Source organism: Stenella coeruleoalba, assembly GCF_951394435.1.
Source record: "Stenella coeruleoalba genome assembly, chromosome: 12".
In the NCBI taxonomy this organism is placed as follows: Eukaryota; Metazoa; Chordata; class Mammalia; order Artiodactyla; family Delphinidae; genus Stenella; species Stenella coeruleoalba.
Window position 1 is genome coordinate 31,180,698 of NC_137158.1, and position 24,179 is coordinate 31,204,876.

The 24,179-nt window shown below is 35.8% G+C and overlaps 1 protein-coding gene across 16 annotated transcripts in view; it reads left to right on the plus strand.

Moving 5' to 3' along the window:
- The window catches only part of LOC307195594 (uncharacterized protein), a 920,801-nt gene that overhangs the window by 430,186 nt on the left and 466,436 nt on the right, over positions 1-24,179 (plus strand). For 14 of the 16 annotated variants that reach the window (XR_013830873.1, XR_013830874.1, XR_013830876.1 and 11 more), the window contains one exon: positions 22,222-22,257. The exons of the other annotated variants lie outside the window; for them this stretch is intronic. Coding sequence is in view for 1 of the 14 variants with exons in the window: in XM_079939800.1 (XP_079795926.1) it covers positions 22,222-22,257 (36 nt within the window). In the remaining 13 variants the exon portion in view is untranslated. The remainder of the gene's footprint in view (positions 1-22,221; positions 22,258-24,179) is intronic. 16 annotated transcript variants of the gene reach the window in all.

Sequence of the window (24,179 nt, forward strand, 5' to 3'; positions counted from 1 at the left end):
TACATTATTCAAAAGAATTGTTCATGACATTGACAGTGGTATAAGTGAACTATGGCTGAAATAGTGAAGCAGGAAAATGGGGGACAGTTAAATGATCTTTATCCCTATACTCAGTATCTGTTCTTTCCACTTCCTTGACTTGCATACCCTGTCTTCCTGAAACTGAAAAGCACTGAAAGGAATGCATTTGAATTAATGTTAATTCCGAAGTTTTATACGGTGAGTCAGCTTTTCAATAATGAAGTTCATATGCAAAGGATATAGTGGAGTCTTCATCTCTTCCTTCAACTGAGATAAAAGATTGTAACTGCTTATCTTGTGTTAATCCTAGTAGTGCTTTTTGTTTTCTTTACTACTGTTTACATTTTGGGCTTTAGCCATAAATGTGAGAATTTTAAAATCTAACTTTTATAAATTAAATATTAAGTTCTTGAGCTAAAAGACTTAGATTTGATTCTTACTGTTTCAAGTTTTGACTTTCAATAAAGTAATAGCTTTCTAAACTCTAAACCTTTCTACCATAAAATAGGCCATGGATGGGATCATAGGCTTGGAGTCTGAGAGCCTTGGTTCACATCTCTAAAGGGGTAATTGTGTGATCTGTAAAGGTTTAAAGATTATTTTGAGGGTAACTAGCCTAATATAACTTATTTAATAACACATAGTAAGTGTTCGAGGAAAAGTTACAATGATGATAGTAATAGCTGCTCATCTCACTTCCCAGGTTAACTGCACAGATTTGAGAATTGTATGAAATATGTGATGTGAGATGGAATGTATCAGAAAAATACTCAAAGCGAGAAGGTGCTAAATAAATATTTGATGAATGAATGGATTAAAATCAAATGTACTAAAAATTGGACAGTATTTGCCTTCTTTGCTCAGAATCTGTTATGGGGTAATAATAATTGGCAGAGCATCAAAAATCTTTAGTTCAACATCTGATGTTGAATGACTTGAGGCAAAATAATTACACCTTCTAAGACTCAGTTTCGTTTTCTGTTAAATGATAATAATAGTACACTTCATGGGATTATTGTTTCAGATACTACAACATTAAATTATTATTCACCAGTCTTTTGGGGAAAGATACTGTGAGCAATTAGATGTATTTGAACTGTTATTTTTAAATAGCAAACATATTATTAGGGATAGAAATTATTTATGAAGTTTTTCAAATTTAATAAAGGTTTAGAATTGGACTAATCAGCTATTTCATTTTGTTATTAAAGCATTTTTGAGGAGAATGCAATTAGTTGTTACCCATTCTGAACTATTAGGATTTGTACGCAAGTGACTTGCACTGTGAGAATTTTAGGGTAAATTAGAATTATACACAGATCTTATTTTCATACAGCAACTAGAGGTGATTCTGATTTATTACAACACTGAGGATTTAATTATAGTTAAAAGGACTAAGTACCATATAGCCCATGTGACATTCTCAAGTGTATATTCACAATACATCCACAGAACTGGTGGCGGGGGCGCAGGTGGACTATGGATGACTTGTTTGAAGTTTAGCAAGTCCTGGATTACATCACAGTGCCTCATCCCTGGCACAATTGCCTTTCACCTAACAGCTGACACCTGTGGTCTGGCTCAGTGCTGCTCTCCAGTGGTCTGTGCTGTTTCTCACCCAAATAATCATGGATTAGGCTGTTTTTCTGTTGTTTGAAATTCTATCAATAGTCTCATATTATAGTTGCTGCATGGAGTCCCCCATGTGATCCAGTACTGAACATGAAAACATTTATTGTAATTCATTGGGGATTTTAAATTGTCTCGGACTGTGCACACTCAAAATGAAGGACAATAAGTGCTTTATATCCCTCCCAGTTGTCCTTTGTTTTTGCTGAAATCAGTGGAAATCAATGAACAAACCACCTAATGAATATATACTGAGTGCCTAGTTTGAGTTTGTGCCAGACCTGTGCTAGGTATTTTTCATGGATTGTTTTGAAATGATTATATTATTCCTTTTAAGTTTGGATTATTTTTTTACGGGCTCAGGTTGGTTGGCTGTTTGAGCAGTTTTCATCAACTGGAGTTATGCATTTGGGTATTGGCAGACAACCTTATTGCCTCACACTCTTGTTGTATATACTGAATAGGTCAGCAATCCAGCTGTTTGTTGAGTCTTCACTGGGATTCCCTAGAAAACAGCCTTTGGAGGAAATGCTCACTTTTTAACCCTTTAAGGAGGTGTGAAGGTTGGTTTGAAATCTAAGAACAGCATGAACAGGAAGAAAAGGAGAGTGGGGCAGGAAAGGAGGGAAGCAAATACTATCATGCCCTGTATCACCAAGATTGGACAGTTCATAGATATCCATAGCCAGTCGCTTGATCCTGGGACACTCTTATGTCAGGCTTTAGGGAACCACTGTAGTTTTGGGAAAAGACAGTTGGTGGTGTGCAAAGGGAGAGAAATTTCTTTGCCAGATCCTTCTATTTTCCTGCACTCATTGGTACAAGTTCAATCAAGTAACTCGGCTGAACTATTGTAGCTCAAGTCTCACTGTGGAGCCACTCTGAGGAGCTGTGAGTGCTTAACACTCGCTCCCTTCTGGTGGTGTTAGCCAGCCCCTCCTAGTAATCACTGGGGAAGCCTGGCCCCATGTCCAGGGGCACTGTACTTCTGAGACTGGGTACCAGACCACTAGCGTGTTTTCATCTTTAGTTGGCTGTAGAGGACATCATCAAAAGCCATGCCCGAGCCTGGTCCTGACCGTGGAGAAGCTGCCACAGCTGGCTGGGGCTCTTAATCAAGCAAGCCTCCAAGTTTCAAGGGCCAGTTGGGACCAAGAAAATCTGGAGAACCATGTAAATTGGGTTGGATATAATTGGACTTTTAATGGAGCTGGTATAGAGTATTATTCAAATCAGAAATTGACATTTATTGAGGATCTACCTTATACCAAGCTCTATGTGAAACTTTTCTCCCACATGTGTTGTCTAATAAGCATATTAATTTTTATATGTTAGTAGGATTTAAATAAATGTGAACCTATGAAGATTTTTTAAGACCAAACTGACACTGAAGACACTTCGCCATCCCATATTTCCACAATCCTATTTAACTTAGTCATACCTTTCATATCCATGTAGAGCTAATTATCTTTCTTCTGTTAATTATTTGGGAATTAGATGTGTGAGGCCTGGCCTCTCCCCAGTGACTCCATCTCTAGCTCTGGCGACTTGCTATTTGTGCTGTGTATACACACTCATATTTCCTGACTTACTGAAACCTGCAACAACCCCATCTCAACTCCTGAAAGTTACCTGCCTCTGATCTTTTCTTCCACAACCCCTCTCTTCTGCCTAACCTTCTCCCTTCTCAGTGGAGTGGGAGTCCTTTCTGCCCAAGACTGATCTCTCTACCCATGTCCTGGCTTCCACCCTCCCATCCTCTCGCCCTCCTGCTGGATGTTTCCTTTCAGTGTAGGCGGTGGCAGACATCACTTTCTATCTCAACTCCTCCCTCCTGCACAGTCAGTGCCTTGCTACTCTTGCTAGCATAGCAGAGCCCAAGTTTTATCAGGGGTTTATCTTTTGCTGTTTTGTGTTCAGAGAAGGTGCTGTGCTCTGATCTGTAGACTCAGGAGTATGGCTTGTTATTTATTGCACACCCACCCACCTTGCTAACAATTGGTCTAGCGCTGAGCACAGTGATACTATTTTGACCATGGAGAATGAGAGGAGGTTTCCTGGATGATACTGGAAGAGTTTCTTCACCTCACAAAGAGATAGAAAATATTTCCCCTCTCCTTTTAAAATTTTGCTTCTGGTTATTGCTCTTTGAGGGTTTAATGCTTGAAGCTGCTGTAACCATCTCATAATACAAGGGGACAAGCCTGAGGACAAACTCCAAATGGTGAAAATGACAAAACAGAAAGATGAAAAGACCTGCATCCTTGATATCATTTTACTGAATTAAACAGTCCTGAATCTACCCTACCCACCCTGTTGATAGGTGAGATTTAAAAAATAGCTTTATTCTTTAATAGCTGTTTTTCATCTTCTTTTTGCTCTTATACTAAATGAGGTTTGTCATCTGCCCCATATGTCTTCTGAAACTCTTCTCAGTCAGGTCACAATAACCATTCAATTGACAAAACAACTGACAGTTTTTAATCCTTATCTTGCTTGACCTCTCCATTTCATCACTGACCTCTCCCTACATGAAATGCTATCCTTCCTTGGATTCAATTTAGCAGCTCTCTCCTGCTTTACTTCCTATTTTTCTGGTCACTCCTCAGGCTCTTTTAAAAATTGTTTTAATATTTCAAACAAACTCAAAGTGCGAAAAATAACATAACAGACACTGTGTTCTTACTAGCTAGATTTAACAAATGTTAACAACTAGTCATCTTTGTTTTGGAGCTTTTTAGATTCAGTCTTCTTTTCCTTCACCTGTCCTTAAAGATGCCTTCTCCAGAGTTCTCCTACTTTTTTTGTTTGTTTGTTTTTTTAACCCATGCCTTCTTGGGTGATTTTATCCATACTAATGGCTTTACATAGATTTCCTCATCTAAGACTACCTTCCTGAATTCAGAACCAATGGATCTTAGGCATCTTCACATCAATATCCCACAGATACTTTAAAATCAGTACATGTCTCAGTCAAGAGTGGGGTGTCCACAGAAGTTCAGCAACAGAACAGGAGCTGCATCTCAGGAGAGTGACCCTGAAGGGACTATGTTCTCCATTCAAAACTCCAGCGCCTTCACAGTGGCTCTTGTTCTAAGGATACAGCCCCAGGCTCTCTCCAGCATGGCTGTCTGCCTCAGACACTTGATATAGAGAAGTCACGGGCATCTTACCTTGAAGCCTGGATCAATTAGAGCTGTTTGTCTTGCTCTGAGTAAGCCTCTACTCACCGAGTAGCTTTATGGTCAGAAAATAACTCCATCCTGGCTGTGAAAGCCTGAGCATATGGAGATTTTAATCTATTAGAATCATCTTTTATCAGTCAGCTTTTAATGTAGTGAGTTCTCAAGGTTCTGATGGGGACTGTAATAGCAGCACTGTGTTGTTTGATGCACTTGATAGATCTCATCCATGTTTTTAATCAGTGCTTATTGTATGTTTATCATACATTATTATGTACTATTCTGGGTAATAGGAATATGGCAGTTATCTCCGTGAAGTTGAGAGTCTGGTGAGGAAGGCTAATTTATAAAATCATCACTCAAATAAATAAAACAATATACCCATGACTATGGATATGTAAAACAGGTGACCTGACAGAATTTAGGTCATGGAAGAATTGAGTGTGTGCTAAAAATTTGATCATGACTTGGGGTTAACCAGGAAAAAGTGTATGTGTGCCGGGAAAGGAGAGACATAGTCCAAGAGGAAACAATTTATGCTAAGGTCCTGTGACAAGAGAGTTTCTAACAGATCTGTATTCTTTCACTTTGAATTCTCAAAGTTAATATCTAAGAAATTTAAGTCCTGTGAATACTCTGAAAAAAGAAAAAAAAGTGCTGTGCTCAAATAAGTTTGAAATCCACTTACATGTTAACCTTTTCCCTCTTTTTGGGGATTCACAAGGCATTTTAACCTACTAAAGATTGAAAAAATTATGGAGTAAAGAAGCATATTTAACTTTATTTAATCAAGTATGTCCACATGTTCCAAAATTATTTAACCATGAAACCCCCCTTTTCCCCTGGCATTAATACTTATTCACCTGGGGTAAAACTAGTTCTTACAAAAAAGCAAACAAACAAAAAGCCCCCTCTGGGCTACCTTATTCCAGGATCAGTGATTGCCTAGCTCTTCAATGTGGGACATCACAGGCCAGTGCTGTGCCTGAGTAAGTTCAGAGAGCAAGGAAAGCAGTTGGAGTTGCAGCTGCCGGTTCTAGCTGATGCACAAAACTAGGGTCTCTGGTGAGAACCTCCTAACCAGTCATTTCGGCACAGCTTTTTTGGCTCTCCTGCTCCTGGGGTACACTGGCTAAATATTCTCTCCTTCTTCAGTCAGAAATACCTCATCTACACCAAGGATTAGCAACTTTTTTCTGAAAAGATCAGACAGTAAACAGTTTAGGCGACTGGGCCATGGGACGTTCTTGCAGCTACTCAGACCTGCTATTGTAGTTTGAAAGCAGTCATGGACAACAAGTGAATGGCCATAGCTATGTTCCAATAAAAATGTATTCGTATTCACAAAAGCAGAGCGCCCACTAGCAGGCCACAGTTTGCTGACTCCAAGTCCAGACTCTTCCTGAAAGCAATTCTAGTTGGAATTTCTTCACTTTCTAATGCCATTTTGCATCTCAATCGTACCTTCCTTGTGAATTACACATCATAACATGACAATAGTCACTTTCTTCCTGAAGGATGGTGAATACTGTGTGAAAGACTTCACAGGGACTTGGTAGGGCAACCTACTCTCACCTCAGTTTTCTCAGATAGTTCCAAAATTTTCTTTTTGTGTGTTTCTATGAGAGATCCAACTTTGTGAAGATAAGATTTGGTTGGATATACAGGTTGTTCTAAAATTAGCTCACATATATTGTTTCAAGAACAGGTTTCAGCATGCTGACTACAAGCCACAATCACATAATAACCTGCATTTTCTTCAATCTTCTAGCTGTGGAATCTTGAACCATAGTTAACTCCTGACTCAGTAGAGGTTACTCAAAGCCAAAAAAACCCCACTAAAATACATACATACATACATACATATGTTTTATATATATATATATATATATATATGCATAAAATAACGTCCCTATCTGTACACTCCTAACCACTCAAAACAACTCTTATACAGCAGTACCAAGCACTTTACTTGCAATATGCATTGAGATAACAGAGGAAAACAATTTTAATTTCCTGCTTTTCCACAACCTATCATGGTCTGTTATGATTCCAAGACTTTATGGTATTCACTGACCCCAACTGTACCCTAAGAGCCATGGCAGAGCTTTAGCTAGATTCTGCCCTGAGGACAGTGAAGCTGCTGGGTGAGGTCAGCCATGGGATATCAGCTTATTAAACAGATGTGACCCTGTTTCTTACTTTGCTGTATGTCTTGGTCTTCTTTTAGTTGGTGTCCACTACCATTTGTACCACAGTCTTAACTGTTATGTCAACCGCTTTTAGAGAAGTGCTCAGAGGGAGTGATTGCTTTGCCTGCTTCTCACCTTGGTTCTGCCTTTGTGCCACCACCGTGTCCATGTTCTATCTGAGAGTCCTTTATCATAGCCCTGTCTCTGGAACCAGCTTCTGTGTGTGTTTGTCTTTCAGGTTGTTAGAAAAATAGGGCCCCAGTAGTCCCACATAATTGGGGCTTATTCTAAGAATGAGACAAAAGCTCTCATACTCAGCCATTTCAATGCCTCCCTGTCTGATTGTTTCCCTTGGTCTCTTAATCTCTTTATCTGTTACACCTTCCAACTCTCTATGCAAGGAGGACATGATCATTCAGTATATTCACCATCTGATATGGAGCACTAATTTTCATTGGCATTTGGGTTAGACAGTAGAAGTGTTATTCTTGAAAGCACATGACTTTGCTGGTCATAAAGACTAGCCTGATATTGCTTTTCTAAGAAGGAGGTGCAGTTGGGAGTGTAATCAGCTGATTCTTGAAGACTTTGAAATCTGACCGATTAAGATATAGACATATAATAAATGAATTCAGAGAAGAGATACTTAAAGAAATGAAAAAAGAAAAGAATAAAGTTTCAAGGAAAAAATTATAAATGGCCCCAGCAACAGTAGCCAGTAACATACTAACTGCTCAGTTCAATTTATTGATTTGGACTTTTTACAAAATTTGACTTTATTCAAGATGCCGCCTTCCCTTGATTTCCTTCTTCCTCTTTATCTTCTCATCCTTATTTAAGGATTCTTCATCTCAATTCATAAAGGCTTGTGCCCCCACCCCCAGGGTACTCTTGGACCCCTGTGGGTCTCACATTGTCCTTGGAAAGCAAATCCGCTATTCGCTTTATGATGATGATGATTCTAGCTGGATCTATAGCTCCAGTTAGAATATCTCTTGAATTCTAGTTCCATAAATTTAGCTTTTGGTTGACATTATTATCTAGATGCCTGGAACTTGAATCCAATATAAGAAACCAGCAAAAACTGGATTTTATCTTTTTCATAAACCAATAGTCCTCAATAGAGGATGATTTGGCCCCCAGGGGATATTAGGCAATGTCCAGAAGCATTTCCATAACTGGGGTGGGGAGTAGAGAGTGTGCTACTGGTATCTAATGCATAGAGGTCAGGGATGGTGCTAAACATTCTACAATGCACAAGATAGTCTCCCAGAACAAAGAATTAATAGTATCAATAGTGCCAAGGTTAAGAAACCCTGCTATTTCCTATTTCACATATTTCACACAAAACCTGTTTCCCATTGTGTATGGGAATAGCATGACTATCTGCCATGTCACATAAGCTAGAAATCTACAAGTCATAAAGCAGTAGTTAAGAAGGAGCCCTCAGAGGCAAGCCTCCTGTGTAGAATCCCATCATTGCCACTTACCAGCTGTGTGACTTTTGGCAAGTTACCTAACCTGTATTGCTTGGCACCTAGTAGTGCTCAGTAAATATCATTTATTTATGTTATTATTATACTGGCTCTTCCTGACCAATCCCTCCTTCCTCACTTTTTAATCACCTTCACTGTTAATACCTTAATTTGGATCATCATTTTTCTTAAATAATGCAATAATTTTTTATAAATGATCAGTCTTACCCTGTGTAAATTCATCCTCTATATGCTCACTACAAGGTGCTCTTTCTAAAGCACAGTATTGATCATGTCACTCTCCAATTTAAAATCCTTCAGAAATTTTCGCTGTTTGTAGGAGAAAGTCTGACTTCCTTGACATAGCATAAATAGCTAGCGAGAATAATTTATCTACAGACATTATTATTTTTATCACTTACCTACACTCCTCCTGTAGCTTGTACTCCAAGTTTGCTGAACTACTTATTACCTGGATTCACCAAGTTTAAATTTTTTTCACAGAAAACCAGAATAAATGACCAGAATGAAATGAATGTCATTCACTTAAAAGATAATGTATTGAGTTAAATATAATGACAACTGTTATGATAGTAAAGTTAGATAAAAAATGATCTCTGCATTCAAAGAATTTAAATTCTCAATCTTTCCTGCTTATTATGATTTAACTACTATAGTTTTAAATTTAATTTTCTAATTTGTCTTCCCAGATTTATTTTGTAGAAGCGTTCATTTGTTTCTTAGAAGTTTACGACTGTGATATTAATAACATGGGAGATGTGAATTAATTTTTTAAGGTGGCAACACTCCAGGCAAATGGCTGTAGCTCTGCAGGAGAGTTCCCTGAGGGCTGTGGTCTCATGGCTGATTATTAACACCCCATAATATGTCCATAGAGAAAGAGTTCTGTACAAATTTGGGCCTGTATTTTCTACCTAACATAAGACTTACTGAGACTACCCAGAGCTACAGATTTAGTTATTTTCTTAGTACATCACATCAATTAGTTGCTTTTGGTCACTTTTACATTTTTTCAATGGGACTAAAGTGAATCATCTGTCATTTTTCCTCTTACAAATCACTTCTGAATAGGTACACTGCTAATATTTGATCTAGGCACCTGGCCAAGATCCACCAAGCTATCGGTGAACTTGAAAGGTGACCAGGGACCTGATGTTGACGCTGTTTCATTGCATGAGAGCAAATGATCAATTTAACATTTCTGAGATTAATGACTATTTTCTTGGTGTTATAAGGCCGCCAGTGAGAGTTTGCATTTTAATTCTATAGTGCTTAATATATTTGGCAATATAGCTGTAGATTTAAATAAAATATATTTTAAAAATACATTACACTCTAAAATTTAATCTGCTTTAAAATTGTTATAAACTCTTTGAAATGTGTCTCTGATGATGCTACATAAATTGTCAAAAATTAAAAAAAATAGTGATATGAAAAGTGACAATCCATTCTTAAACCAACTCCATGTTATCATAAACACTATATAAAATCAGGGAGTCTTGGTAATTACCCATTATGCTTCAGAATCTGAATGATTTAGGAGCAGATTAATTTAACTTAAAACTCATCCCCCTTATACCCTGTATTTTAACTCCATAAACATGATTCACTTTTGTTTAGGTTAATACTTAATATTAGCAGAACAACCAAAATGACAGAGTACCTTGTATGCTGTCTTTATTGTCCTTTATGTATCTTGCAGTATAAGTGAAATTGACATTATTATTATTATTAATTTCCCGTTACGCGGGCCTCTCACTGTTGTGGCCTCTCCCGTTGCGGAGCACAGGCTCCGGAAGCGCAGGCTCAGCGGCCATGTCTCACGGGCCCAGCTGCTCCGCGGCACGTGGGATCTTCCCGGACCGGGGCACGAACCCGTGTCCCCTGCATCGGCAGGTGGACTCTCAACCACTGTGCCATCAGGGAAGCCCTGACATTATTATTAAATGAGATCTCATACATAATTAAATGTTTTCTAATAACAGTAGTCTTATTAATATCTTTGGCATCATTTAGTTTTTCTTCCCTTTTTCATTAATTTGAAACCTCTTTTAGTATCTGTGAACACTTCCAGAACTGTCAAACTTTTCTTCAGCCAACCTTCAAAGGTCAAAAGTAGCCGTGACACCTAAAATTCAAATGTATCAATAATTAGTTTGAGATTTACAGGAATTGTATGCCAATCTTCCAGTAGCTTAGTAGTGACATGGTATCTAACCTTTGGTGGCCCCAAGAGACATTCAGATAGATGTAAAGATAAGTAGAAAAATATAACCCACCAAATTCACTACTGGTCTAACTTTTAGATTTTTTCCTGACTTCGTTTTTAGAGTTTGTGTTTTTGCACTTTCTCTTGATTTTAAGAAAAATATCTCTCTCATAGCCTCCTAGCACCCAGTTGGTATTCTTAGTTAAAGCTTAGCTCACGCGGTATATACTTGGATCATTAAACCGAAGGACTTGTACAGTCATGATTTTTAATGAAGCATGTTTGAATAATTATGCTCATTTACAAAGCACTAGAATCAAATCAAGTGATCAAAGTTTTCATGATTGCTATCATGTGTTTCTAACCCCCCTCTGCCACCCTTACAATTTGCTGCATGTGGAATCCTTTCTCAGGAATGTGTTTGGAAATGGGTATTAATCAATGCTTAGCATTAGGAAAACATTTTTACACAGAGTGTAATGCACTTTATGTTATGCCTCCATAGTAGACTATATGTGACTGTGAAGATAATATTGCTCTGCCACTCCTCTGCCTAAATACCACCTACAATCAATATTGCATTCTGCCTTGACAAAAAGCTGAATTTTTATCTGTTAAATGCATGAGCTTGGGGCACTGATGTGTCTGAAGTGGTTTAAATCTGAAATGTGATGCGCTGCAAAGAGAGTTGATTGACATCTTTATTTATTGAAAAGTATTACATGAACAACAAAACACAGGCAGAGGCAGAACACTCCATTGCAATATGCAGCTGTGTTATTTTTCAATTCTTTGTGCTCTGCCCCTTTGAAGCTTGTCTGATGTAATAAAGCCAGAGGATATAAAACAAACAAGAATTTTCTTTGATTCAACACTCAAAATGTAGACAAGGATGACTTTTTTTTTTTTTTTTTTTGATTTGGGGTAAAATCTCTCCCACAAAACTCTCCCTGCCCTGACATTCTGTAAGGATATTTACTTCTGAAAAACTGTTGCATCTTCAAGTTGTGTTCTTATGTTTATGAACTTGAATATAAATTCAGAATTATTTAATGAGAAAACAAATCAGAAAGCATTGAACATTTTTATGTATCCTCTATAAATGAGAAAAAGGACATTAATGACACTAATCTTAAAGCACTAAACATGCAGAATAAGAAATTAAGTTCCCTTTAAATTTTATGTTAGAATAATTAATTACCCCCCTCAATGCAATTTGCCCATGTTTTATTAAAGGTTTATTATGTCAAAGTAAATAGAAGTTAATGCCACTGTTACTTCTTCCAATGAAGTATTATCTTTAATCTTGCCTTAATAAAATAGTGGTAAATTGCACAATAGGGGTAATCACCATGGGCTAATTTAGAGAGTTGTGAAATCCTTTACCAAGTATATACTGTAGTTAAAAATATAAGTAGCCTTAAGAAAACACAAACTGCAATGCAACTTGGAGGAAGTTAAGGAAATTGCTATTCATAATTTTAATTACTTAGTTAAACTGACGTATGTTGAGTACCTACTATGTGTAAGGTGCTGTGCTGGCTATGCCCAGTGTACAGGAGTATGTAAACATGGACTCTCTCCCTGAGAATCTTGCAATTGAATACTTGGGCAAATACCTAAAAATTAAATAACTATGCTAACTGTGAAGCCTGCCATAAAAGAGGTATGGGCATCCCTGTCATGGATATTTAGAGAAGGAAAAGATCACTTCAGTTAGAGGATTAAGAAAGAGTCATCTGAACTGAGTCCAAAAGGATGGGGTAAGATGGGACAGGTGTCACTGGAGTGGAAGGATACGTTAGGTGGAGAAAATGGTAAGAGCAAAGAACTGCGGTCAAAATGTACCAGATGGCCAATCAATACCATCTTGCCTGGTTCCATTAGAGCTGAGACTTGAGACTGAAAACCAATAAGAGACTATTGCAACAAGTCAGGTAAGAAGCAGAGAAGGCTTACACCTGGCTGGAAGACATGCTAGGTTGGATATCTTTAGTATGAAAAAAATCTCTCTCTTTCTCTGTAGATATATGTATATATATCTAGATCAATCTATCTATCTATATATATGCATATATTCAAAAATAGAATAAAATGAAGTTGTTTTTTTTTTGTTTGTTTGTTTTTTGCGGTACGTGAGCCTCTCACTGTTGTGGCCTCTTCCGTTGCGGAGCACAGGCTCCGGACGCACAGACTCAGCGGCCGTGGCTCACGCGCCCAGCCGCTCCGCGGCATGTGGGATTCTCCTGTACTGGGGCACGAACCCGCGTCCCCTGCATCGGCAGGCGGACTCTCAACCACTGCGCCACCAAGGAAGCCCAAAATGAAGTTTTTTTAAAGTAGAAATTCTGATGTGTTTTTTTTTCTTCCCTCAATAAATCATCTGGTGTTCTTTGAAGACCATTTTTATAGTAGTAGTTGTAAGAACATAAATGATTTAGAGTATAAAATATCAGGAAGCAAAAATTATAAACTTAAAATGTGAGATTTGTTTGCGAGAGAAGACTCAAAGGTAACTCCAAGGATTTGAGCCTGGAATACTGGCAGAATAAAGCATTATTAATAGAAAGAGACAAGAAAGAAGAAAATTGGGAATAAAAATGTTAAATTTTGTTTAGAATGTATTGAGTTGGAGCTTTCTGTGTTATATCAGTATGAAAGGTGACAAGCAACTGGATATTAACATTCAGAGTCCAGGAAATGGTTGCTGATTTGGTTGTTTAGATACATCAAATAATTAAAAAAAAATAGTATTTATTTTTTTTAAAGATGCTCAACTCTTTAAAGACATGTGCTAATTAAAGTGAAATAGAATAGCTCTTCAAAGTTATTTTCAGCTTACCAAGTAAAATCAATCAGATAAGATCGTTTGGGGTTGTTTAGTGTGTGTGGTGAAGAGCTTAAGTCTTCAAATGGGTCACTGTCATCAAGATGAGTGACACAGTAACTCATTTCCAAACCACCACTTAGGTCAGAGCCTGGTCACATAATGTTGAACGTCATTCCTGTTCTTGAGAGTGTGTCAGAGTGAGCCATCAGCTTAGAGTATATAGCTTTGCCTTCTTGTGTTCTCATTAGCAATTTCAAATGAACCAAGATGTAGTAAGGGAACAGAGAGTTTAACCATCTTTGACAAATCACATTTTTTGAGAGTGGAATATGAAATAGGATGATACTTGTACATAAGTAATATGGACAAAATACAATATGTGCACAGGCTCCTCTGTCCTCTGATAGTTTATTGTTCCTTCCCTACCCCCATGTCCTTCCTCTTGGTGTCTTCACAATCATTCTCACTTGTTCCAATTTTGTATTTATTTTTCTTGATGAAGACCTCCTAGGTCTTCATTATATCTGGACTATTCTTCCAGTTTGCTTTAAGTTATCCCTCTCCCTCACTCCAAAATTATCATTACCTTAAACTCTTCAGACTTTCCCTTAAGCGTAACAGTGGTTAATGATACGATCAGAAATTTCACAAAACATAAAATGCTCACTTTTCCCTTTAGACAAGCCTGAAGAACTATCACTACTGTCACAAAAGTTGTTTCAACCCTGCTGCTTTGGTGAAGTGGTATTCCTTATCTCTGAGCTGCTGTGCCACTGAATAGCAAGTCTGCTTATAAGACCTCATACCATGAAGGTCTAAAACGACACTTGCCTCTATTCTGCCTTTCTGAAGTCTGAGAGAGAGACTTTAGCTCTTTCAGTATGGAGCTCTAGTCACTCTCAGAAAGGAAAAGATTTAAGCAGTTCTTACAGGGACTTAGAAAATTCCTCTAGAAATATTCAGAGATGAGCCCAAAGGATAGAGAAAATCAAATGTAAATGATGTTCCTCTTTAATTTTCCTGTGGGCTGTATTCTAAAGCAAACAACAGTACATTGGATGACTTTTGTGGATGACGAGCTGTTTCCTTCTGTCTTTCACAAGCCTCTGTGACAGTAAGGGGTATATAAAGCTCTGAGTGAAGATCTGAAGCTGTTATTAAAATGGAAATATTCAAAGCAGGCAGGAGTCTGTGAGAGTCTGTTCTGGGGACACATTAATGCATTTGAAAGGATATTAAAGCTTAACATAGAAGGGAAATAGTTCTAATGGCAAAATGTAAAGCTGCTTAACAGAATTACGCCTAGAACTCTGTGTATTAGGTCTAAAACACCTCTACTATTATATTGCTCAGAGTAAAGCTATATGTTGGTTGCAGTGCTTTACAGTTTCACACAGTTGTCTTATCTGAGGTTTTAATGTTCTTAAGTGCAAAAATTTTGCTCTGGTTTATGCTTTTGTAGAGTCAACTTACAGTACTTCTCACCCTGTGTGTGGGACTTAAGAGGTGTGCCATGCTGTACCATGTTCAAATCAATATAGAAAAGTGTTATTTTTCTACAAAATAACCTGTGACCTTCTTTTACACAGACTATTGAGGTGGGCCCATCATGTCACAAGGCAGAGTATGTGTCTTTTCCTGGAAGTAGGGGAAAAGGGGCAAGGTGAAATTTAAGTTAGCACCAAGAAGGATTTCATGTTTATGTTTACATGGAAGAACCTGACACCATTCATATGTAAAAAAATGAGATCTATTTAATAGACAGTTCTTCTCAAGCAGCTCAAAGCCAACAACACAAGTAAAAAGAGGGCGAGCCAATGGTATGGTGGATATACAGCCTTTTTTGTAGCCTAGATGAGTCACTGTTATGGTGTAGTCATTACTGTTTTCTAAATATTGTTCAGTAATGGAGGGTAATTTTGATTCTTTTATCCTTTAAGATGCCACCCAAAACCATATTCCAGAGCATGCCATAAACACAAAATGTAGGAGAACACTGAAACTCTCTCTCTAGTTATACTTAAAGATACTAGATAGTAGGGATGGGATAGGGAGGGTGGGAGGGAGGGAGACGCAAGAGGGAAGAGATGTGGGGACATATGTGTATGTATAACTGATTTACTTTGTTATAAAGCAGAAACTAACACACCATTGTAAAGCAATTATACTCCAATAAAGATGTTTTTAAAAAAAAGACACCTAGATAGTAAAATATAATAGAAAATAAGCCTTCTGCCTTTAAGGAGTTTACAGTTCATCTGAGGAGATGAAATATGTGCTGCAGTGTAAAAACTATTTAAAACATTATGTATGAAGAAGGGCAAGATATAGAAATGAAAATCAGAAGTTCAAAAAAAGAGTAAAAGTGGGGTTTGACTAGGAGAGTTTATTGAAAAAGGCTTTTATGGGCTCTCAAAAAAATCAAGAAGAAATTGTAGGTGGGAGAATGGCATCTGTTGCACAACTGCATAAATATAGAATTTGACCAAGGTTGAGTAGTTACAGTATTTGTCAATGTTACAATATTAATTACTTAAAATTAGAACAATTTTATTTCTTTAAAATTACATAGATTCTAGAATGATTTTGGAATGTTATAGTTAAACTCACCAAGTGAAGATGACTACCATTTCGGATTACTTCAAATCTGGTTGTCACACTATACTCATCCCAAGGTGAAACTTTGGTTTCATTTCTGTAGGAAATGGCATTCTTGTGTTATTTAACAGTTTCACACATGCTAGGTGATTAAGCAAAGAATCTAAAACCCAGGTATTTTTGCCTTGTGAGACACTCTTAGAGTAGAAAGCTTTTATCTGAGAAATAAATAAGATGCAAATTCAAATCCCGTATACCCTTATTGCTTGAGAACACATATCATGATTTCACAAAATTATTGCATAAAATTATAGTGTACTTTGGAAAAGTGATTATAAGGCACAGATGCACAGGTTATGCTTAGCAAAAGAAAATTTTGGGGAAAGCAGTGTCTGAATTCAATTCACATTTTTCATTATATTCCAAATAATAGCCCCAAATAAAAGTTAAACTATTTATAACATTTCAATATTATAATTTATAAGAAAAATATATTTTTCATCATTCATATGACCAAAATATATTTCTCATATATATTTGATCTGAATCCATGGTTCCTGGCTCACAGCTCCCCAAACCCATGGAATTTTCTAAGTACTGAGAGTCATAAAAGTGTCTTTTTGTTTTATTGAGATGACTCTATCCCAGGGTTCTTGTAAGGATTAAATGGGATAATATATATAAAGTGCCCCATGTAGAGTACCAGTTATGATTTTTAAAAATATTTATTTATTTGGCTGCATTGGTTCTTGGTTTCAGCACGTGAGATCTTCGTTGAGGCACAGGGGATCTTTCCTTGTAATGCGTGGGCTCTTTGTTGCAGCGCCTGAGCTTCTCTCTAGTTACGGCATGCAGGCTCCAGGGCACGTGGGCTCTGTAGTTGTGGCGCGTGGGCTTAGTTGCCCTGTGGTATGTGCGATCTTAGTTCCCTAACCAGAGATCGAACCCACATCCCCTGCATTGGACAGCAGATTCTTTACCACTGGACCACCAGGGAAGTCCCAGTTATGATTATTTTATAAAGCATATTTTTACATATCATTATATATCTGCTTTGTTACAAAAGAAAAAAACCCGTAAAATATGGCAGAATTGGAGGTGAAAGAAATCCAGCAATAGTGAAACAAATAGAAAACATAATAAAATAAGTGTACATGGACTAAACTCTCCAGTTAAAAAACATTTTCAGAATTAAAAAAAAAAAGTCTAGCTGTATACAGGTTACAAGAGACACATTGGAAATTTATAGATAGAGAAATGTGAAATTTAAAGTAAAGTAAGATATGTATCAGATAAAGTCTAATGAAATGAAATCTGGTATAATTATATTAAGGTCAAACAAAACAGACAGAAAGGCAAAAAGGCATTACAACAGATAAAGAAGATTATTTCATGATGATAAAAGTTTCAAACCTCAGGAAAACAATAATTCTATATGTTATGAACTTAATAATGTAACTTCAAAACATTTAAAGAAAAATTGGCAAAGCTACAAAGTAAAATTGACAAGTCTACCTTATTGCTATATAATTTAACTCCAAGTAAATGACAAATCAGGCAGATTAAGTAGTAGGGTATTGAAATTTGAGGAGCCCAAGTACAAATTTATCTAATGGACAGAAAATGAAGTACTTCATCCAACAAGTCTGAACTATTCATTCTTTTTAAGCACATCTGGAACATATATGAAAATTGACCATGTGCTACGCTATAAAAACTAACTTGACAAATTTCAAAGATTAGTGTCATAAAGCCCGCACTTTTGACTATAGTGCAACTAAGTTAGGCATTAACAACGAACAAAAACTACAATTCATAATGGACATTAGATAATATTTAGAACTGAATTATTTAAAAAATACTACATGTCAAAAATTCTGGGATGCAGCTAAAATGGAACTTAGACAGAAATGTAAAGCCCTAAATGTTTACATTAGAAATGAAGAAAGTCTAACCTTCTAAATTGAGAAAGTTATGAAAAAAAAAACAACAACAGGAAAAGATTGGAGAAAAGAATTAAAAGCAGAAATCAGTGTTATAGAAAATAAATACTAGAGAGCGTCGATAAAATACTTAAGAAAAGCTACTAAAATAGACAAAACTCTAGGAAAATTTAATCAAAAAGAGTAGAGATTTTTATAAATAACATTAAGAATGAAAATGGGGTAAAACTACAAATATAAAAGAGATTATATACAAAGTAAAATACTGATGAATAACATATCAGTAAACATATATCTATCTATCTAATGGATAAGCGATTAAAAATACATTTATTAAAGCTAATTCATGAGAAATCAGTGCAAAGGAAGAAAAATTGTAGGCTGATTACTCATGAAAATAAATACAAAAGTTGCTAAGCAAACCAAATCTAGTAATGTATAAAAACTATACATTTGTCTCAGAAATAAAAGGTTGCTTAACATTAGACAATTATTATAGTTAAAATCTTAATAGCTTAAATGAGATAAATCATAGGGTCATATCTTCAGATGCAAAAAAGAATTTCAACAAAATAGAGACTCCTAGTTTTAGTAAAACTAGGAACAAAAGGGACTTCCTAAAATCCATACAGGATATCTACAAAACTTCAAAGCAACTATGATTAATGGGAAAACATTGAAAGCACTGCCTTAGAATCAAGAAAACATAAGAATCTTTGCTATACAAAATTAATTCTTCATGAGAGTGTGGGTTTCCTTTAGTTATGTCAAAATGGAGGGAAAAAGTAAGAACCATTGTGGGAGCCAGAGGCAAACTGTTGGCTCTATCGTCTAATGGAGATGTGAGGAACTGGACTCACAACAAGTTAACTTTCTAGGAAAAGATGATGGTGGCAATGTTGATTACAGTCATAGTGATGATGATGGCTTTATACAGCACAGTTCCAAGTTAGTAATTTAGAGTATATTAATTAATTTTCCAGAATTTTTTGTGTATTTGTTATGTGCTAAGAAATGAAATATTACTCTTCCCAGGAATCAGAACACTGCAGTGCTACTTAATCAATAAATACTTTTGCTATATACGCTCTTCCTTTTTATTATGGAATGTCTGACTGTCTTTTATAGAAAAAAATGTTTTCTTCTATTTAAAGTAATACGTAGAGCTAATTTTTTGTTTAGATAAGAAAAAGCAGACAGTAGACTTATAAATGTCTTATATAACATGACAGATTTTTCAGTAACATACATGTGCATTTTATGTTGGCTCCATTATTATTGCTTTTGCTACTTTGTGAAAGATCAGTTAACTACATTTATGGGGTCTATTTCTTGTCTCTCTATTCTGTTCCATTGATTTATTAGTCTGTTCTTTCACCAGTACCACACTATCTTGATGACTGTAGCTTTATTGTAAATTTTGAAGTCAAGTAGTGTCAGTCTTCCAGCTTTATTTTTCTCCTTCAATATTTTGTTGTCTTTTCTGTGCCTTTGCCTCTTCATATAAACTTAGGATCAGTTTCTCAATATCCACAAAATAACTTGCTGGGATTTTAATTGAGACTACAGTGGATCTCTAGATGAAGTTGGGAAGAACTGATATCTTGACAATATTGAATCTTTCTATCCATAAACATGGAATGTCTTTCCACTCATTTAGTTCTTTGATTTCTTTTATCAGAGATTTAGTTTTCCTCATATAAATCTTGGACTGATTTTATTAGATTTGTACCTAAGTACTTAATTCTGGGGAAGGCTAATGTGCATGGCATCTTACTTCTGATTTCAAATTCCACTTGTTTATTGTTGTTATATAGGAAAGCAATTGACTCTTGTATATTAAACTTGTATTATACAACCTTACTATAATCTTTTATTAATTCTATTTTTTTCTATTCTTTTGGATTTTCTACATAGACAATCATGTCATCTAAAAACAGTTATATTTATTTCTTTTTAATCTACATATCCTTTATTTCCTTTCTTGTCTTATTGCATTAGATAGTAAGCTAATACTACATACTTCCAGAATGATGTTGAAAAGGAGTGGTGAGAGAGGACACTCTTGCATTTTTCCTGATCTTAACAGGAAAGCTTCAAATTTCTCACCACTAAGTAAGACGTTAGCTGTAAGTTTTTTAAAGTGCTCTTTATCTAGCTGAGAAAGTTCTCTATTTTTAGTTTGCTGAGATATGTGGTTTTATAATGTGGAGAATTTGGAATCTTACAGGTTCCATGGATAGGCTTCGGATTTTCTGTTAGCGCCATAGAATATTATGCATAAAAGTATTTTTCTATGGAGAAGGTCAACAGATTTATGAGATTCTTATATGAGATCTATCTAACCAGTTTTTTAAATAACCATATTCTTGGTCTCTTTTACTGCTAACTAACTTGATTCCTAACTTAATACCTGCTTGAACCTAGCAGTCCCTTCAAAATACACTTTGGAAGATTAGCCTTGGGCTGAATCGAAGGTAAAATAAACAGGAGAGACTGTTTCCTTGTATCTGTTTATTTATTTCAGACTTTGCCTTCATTCTGTTCATGTCAATTCAGACCCCTTTTTATTAGGGGAGAGATAGCAGAAACAAATATTCTTCCCTCAAAAACTTCCATATTTCTTCCAGCTAGTAATTAGTCTAATTTCAGTATTTTTGAGTGGAATTGTCAATCAGGACCTACGTGGTGACTAAGTGCCTCTTTTTCCTTTCCTGTTCCTTTTTTTTTTTTTAAGTTGACAGGGTGATTGCTGAGAGCAAACTATATATAGTGTCCTATGTCAGGGACTAGATTGATATGATTGCTTCTGTTTAAAATTATATTTTGCACTCATGCAATTTTATTCTAAGAATTTATTTCATGAAATTTATTTTTAATAGCTTGCTTGTATTTTAATAATAATTTACACCCTTAATCCTTTAATGCAAATTATAACTTAAAAATTCTTTCACAATATCTACATCAAATCAGTTTCCCCACATGTCATTTGGTTCTAATTATTCAACTCCACCCTCAATTTTGCTAATTCTCTTGTGAGAATCTGTTTAAATTTTTAATGAGACTCTAAATGATCAATATTGGTGACCAATAATTATCATTACCAGAAATTGTGTATCTCACCCTTCTAATTCTCCTACTGGCTTCCTTACCTATTCCTCTCCTAAGATGATAACTTCTAAAAATAATGGGGAGCTTCAATTTGAGTTTAATGTACAAGTCAGCAGATCAGAAGAAATACTTATCAGTTTGAGCTATTTTTGTTGCATAATTGCAAAACCTGCCTCTAGTCTGTCCACCTGCAAAAGCCTTCTCTGTAATACTCTAAGCGTAATATAACTAAAGCTTAAATATATCGTCTTGATATTTTTCACTGACTTTTTCTCACAGTCAGTTGATAGCATTTGAGATCCTCCATTCTCTACCCTTGAACTTATCCAGCCTCAGCTTTGCCTGCTCTGTGTGTCCACGTGCCTCTGGGCATCTAGAGCTGATTATACTCCCTCATTCTGCATTCACCACGCCATTGCTAATGCTGCTATCTCGGCCCAGATACCCTCCCCTCTGCCACTCTCCCTCTTCAACTTTTTGCCTAACTGCTACATGCTGTCAACACTCAGATTAGAACAAATATACTCGAAGAGGCTGTTTTGGAATCAACTTGGGCTAAGTTAAATTCCTTCCTTTTCAAAGCCCTGGCATCCAATGTGTTCTAGGTGTTATATAAGCTGAATAGTTTTCCTACAGTGTAGTAACATTGTTTCCAATCTGTTTCAAAGGGGCAGTCTCAGTTTAGATAAATACGTAATTTCATTCTTTACTTCAAATCCTATTCAAAACAAAATGATGTTAGAACATAAGGAAGTATTGCTCTCCTTGTATTCTCCCAAATCTCTTGATTTGACTGTACTATGTTTCTTTTTCTTCATTATGAAGATGCTAATTAAATTATGTAATAATAATAACTAATATAGATGTTATTAATCACAATTCATAACCTAAGATGAATAATAAATATAATTTTATTTTTCTGTAACTGGACCTACTTTCTGTCATGGGTCCTAATACAATGGATACCAAAAATGGATGGATATCAGGTTTTCTCTCCTCCTCTCTTTCAGGAGTCTAATCTGGGGAGAGGAACATCCAGGCAAGAGGTAAGAGGTTCTCAGCTGTCATTTCCTTACTATAGTCCACAGAGCCCCTTCTCTAGTTTAAACTGATGGATATTGGACCTTCTTGTACTATCTGCTTGACTTCTTCAGATTCACCTGCTCCCCTTGCCTTGTCAGCATTCCAGAATAAGAAAAGTGTATACATTGCGATTTGTGTCTTAAATGTAAATGCAACTCTATTTCTCATTTCTACTTTTAATTTTTTATTGTTTGCCTTTGTCTGGATATTTACTTATTTTATTATTTTAATCTTTCTAACTCTTTTTGTTTTAGATGTTTCTGTGATAAATATCATATGACCAAGATTTGTTTTTTATCTTTTCTGAGGTTTTTCCTCCTAAGAGAAGTTTTTGTCATTAAATGTCATATCTGATATGTTTGTCTTAATTTCTGACATGTTTCAAGCTTTCTTTTTTTCTTTCAACCCATCCGTGCTGTTTCTTTCCAGTTTTCTTGTTTTTAATTTTTCTTGACATATTTTCTTCTTCTGTAAGTTAGAAACAATATCTATTGATAGCCCCTACATCCCCACTTTAAAAGATAAAATAAATTAACACGCAATTAATGACTTCCTTATTTCGCACTGCTGTTTTTGTCAATAAGATTTTGATATTTATGTATTATCTTTCTTTTAAAAAAGAGATTTCTATTTCTTTAATATAGTGATTATGAGGCATTTATGTTTATTAATCTTAATCAGCTGGAACACACTGTGAATTTTTCAAAGAGGTGTCCATGTATTACACTTCTTAAGAGCTTGTGTGCATAATGATTTTATTTCTTTACTATGTTAAAATGGAACTTTTATTTCTTTACTACGTTAAAATGGAACTTTTTGATTATAGAATATTTAGACCAGAATTATTTCCTTTTGAAAATATAGACATTATCTTATTGTAAACTGGTATCTAGAGTTACTGAGAAGATGCTTGTAACTTGGTTGCTGCTAGGGTTATTATATATGGTGAATATAAAATGACCTCATGGAAAGAGTTCATAATGTCTTATGTTACTTTGTTGTATCAAAAGTACAAATAGAAAATAACTCTGAAACCAGATTCCTCTCGAAATGATATAAATGATCTCTCCCATCACAGAGTAGGTACACTGAAATAAGCATAAATCTTGATTTCTTTTCACATATAGTAATTCTCACTGTAGCTGGAATCTGGGATTAACCAGTAATACAAGAGGCACTATCTGGGTTGAAGAATAGAAATTTCAAGTAATGCTGAACTTATTGAGAGGAAAATGTGTAATAAGGGATTCAAGCCTCTTAACCACATGGCCACATTCCTGGGAACCTGGGGGAAAGCTGTAAAACTATGCTTTCTAGAAGGAACTGTTTCCAGCGTGCCACCAAGCAGCACAATCTAATTTTGTTGGGAAAAGTGAAGGTCATTTAGGATTCAACTCATTCTAGGTATCAGCATCTTGAGATATTCTTTTGAAAACAGAGGTTCCTGGATCTTTTACTATTCTTCAGATCTACCTAATTCTTCTTTAATCTCTTTATCTACACTTCATGACTTCATTACTTGCTAACAGTATAGCCATCCTTAAGTTACTTGATGACTCTACATGTGTATCTTCATTTAAAAATGAGGATAGTAATACTACCTACTACATATGTGAGATATGATATGAAATAATGCATGGAACATGGTCTGGGTTGTAGTAAGCATTCAGCACAATCAGCCATTACTTGTGCAAGATCCTAGATTGCTCTGTGTCGTGCTTGTGTGTGCGTGCCAGAAGGGGTATACAGATAAAAAGAAGCCAGAGAAATGGAGCTTTTCTTAAGTCTTTGACTTTAATAATCTGTTAATAAAGGATACTTTTTAAGTGTTTCAGAAGATTATTATCATACCACCAATTACCATATCGGTGTGGTTTGGGCTTTA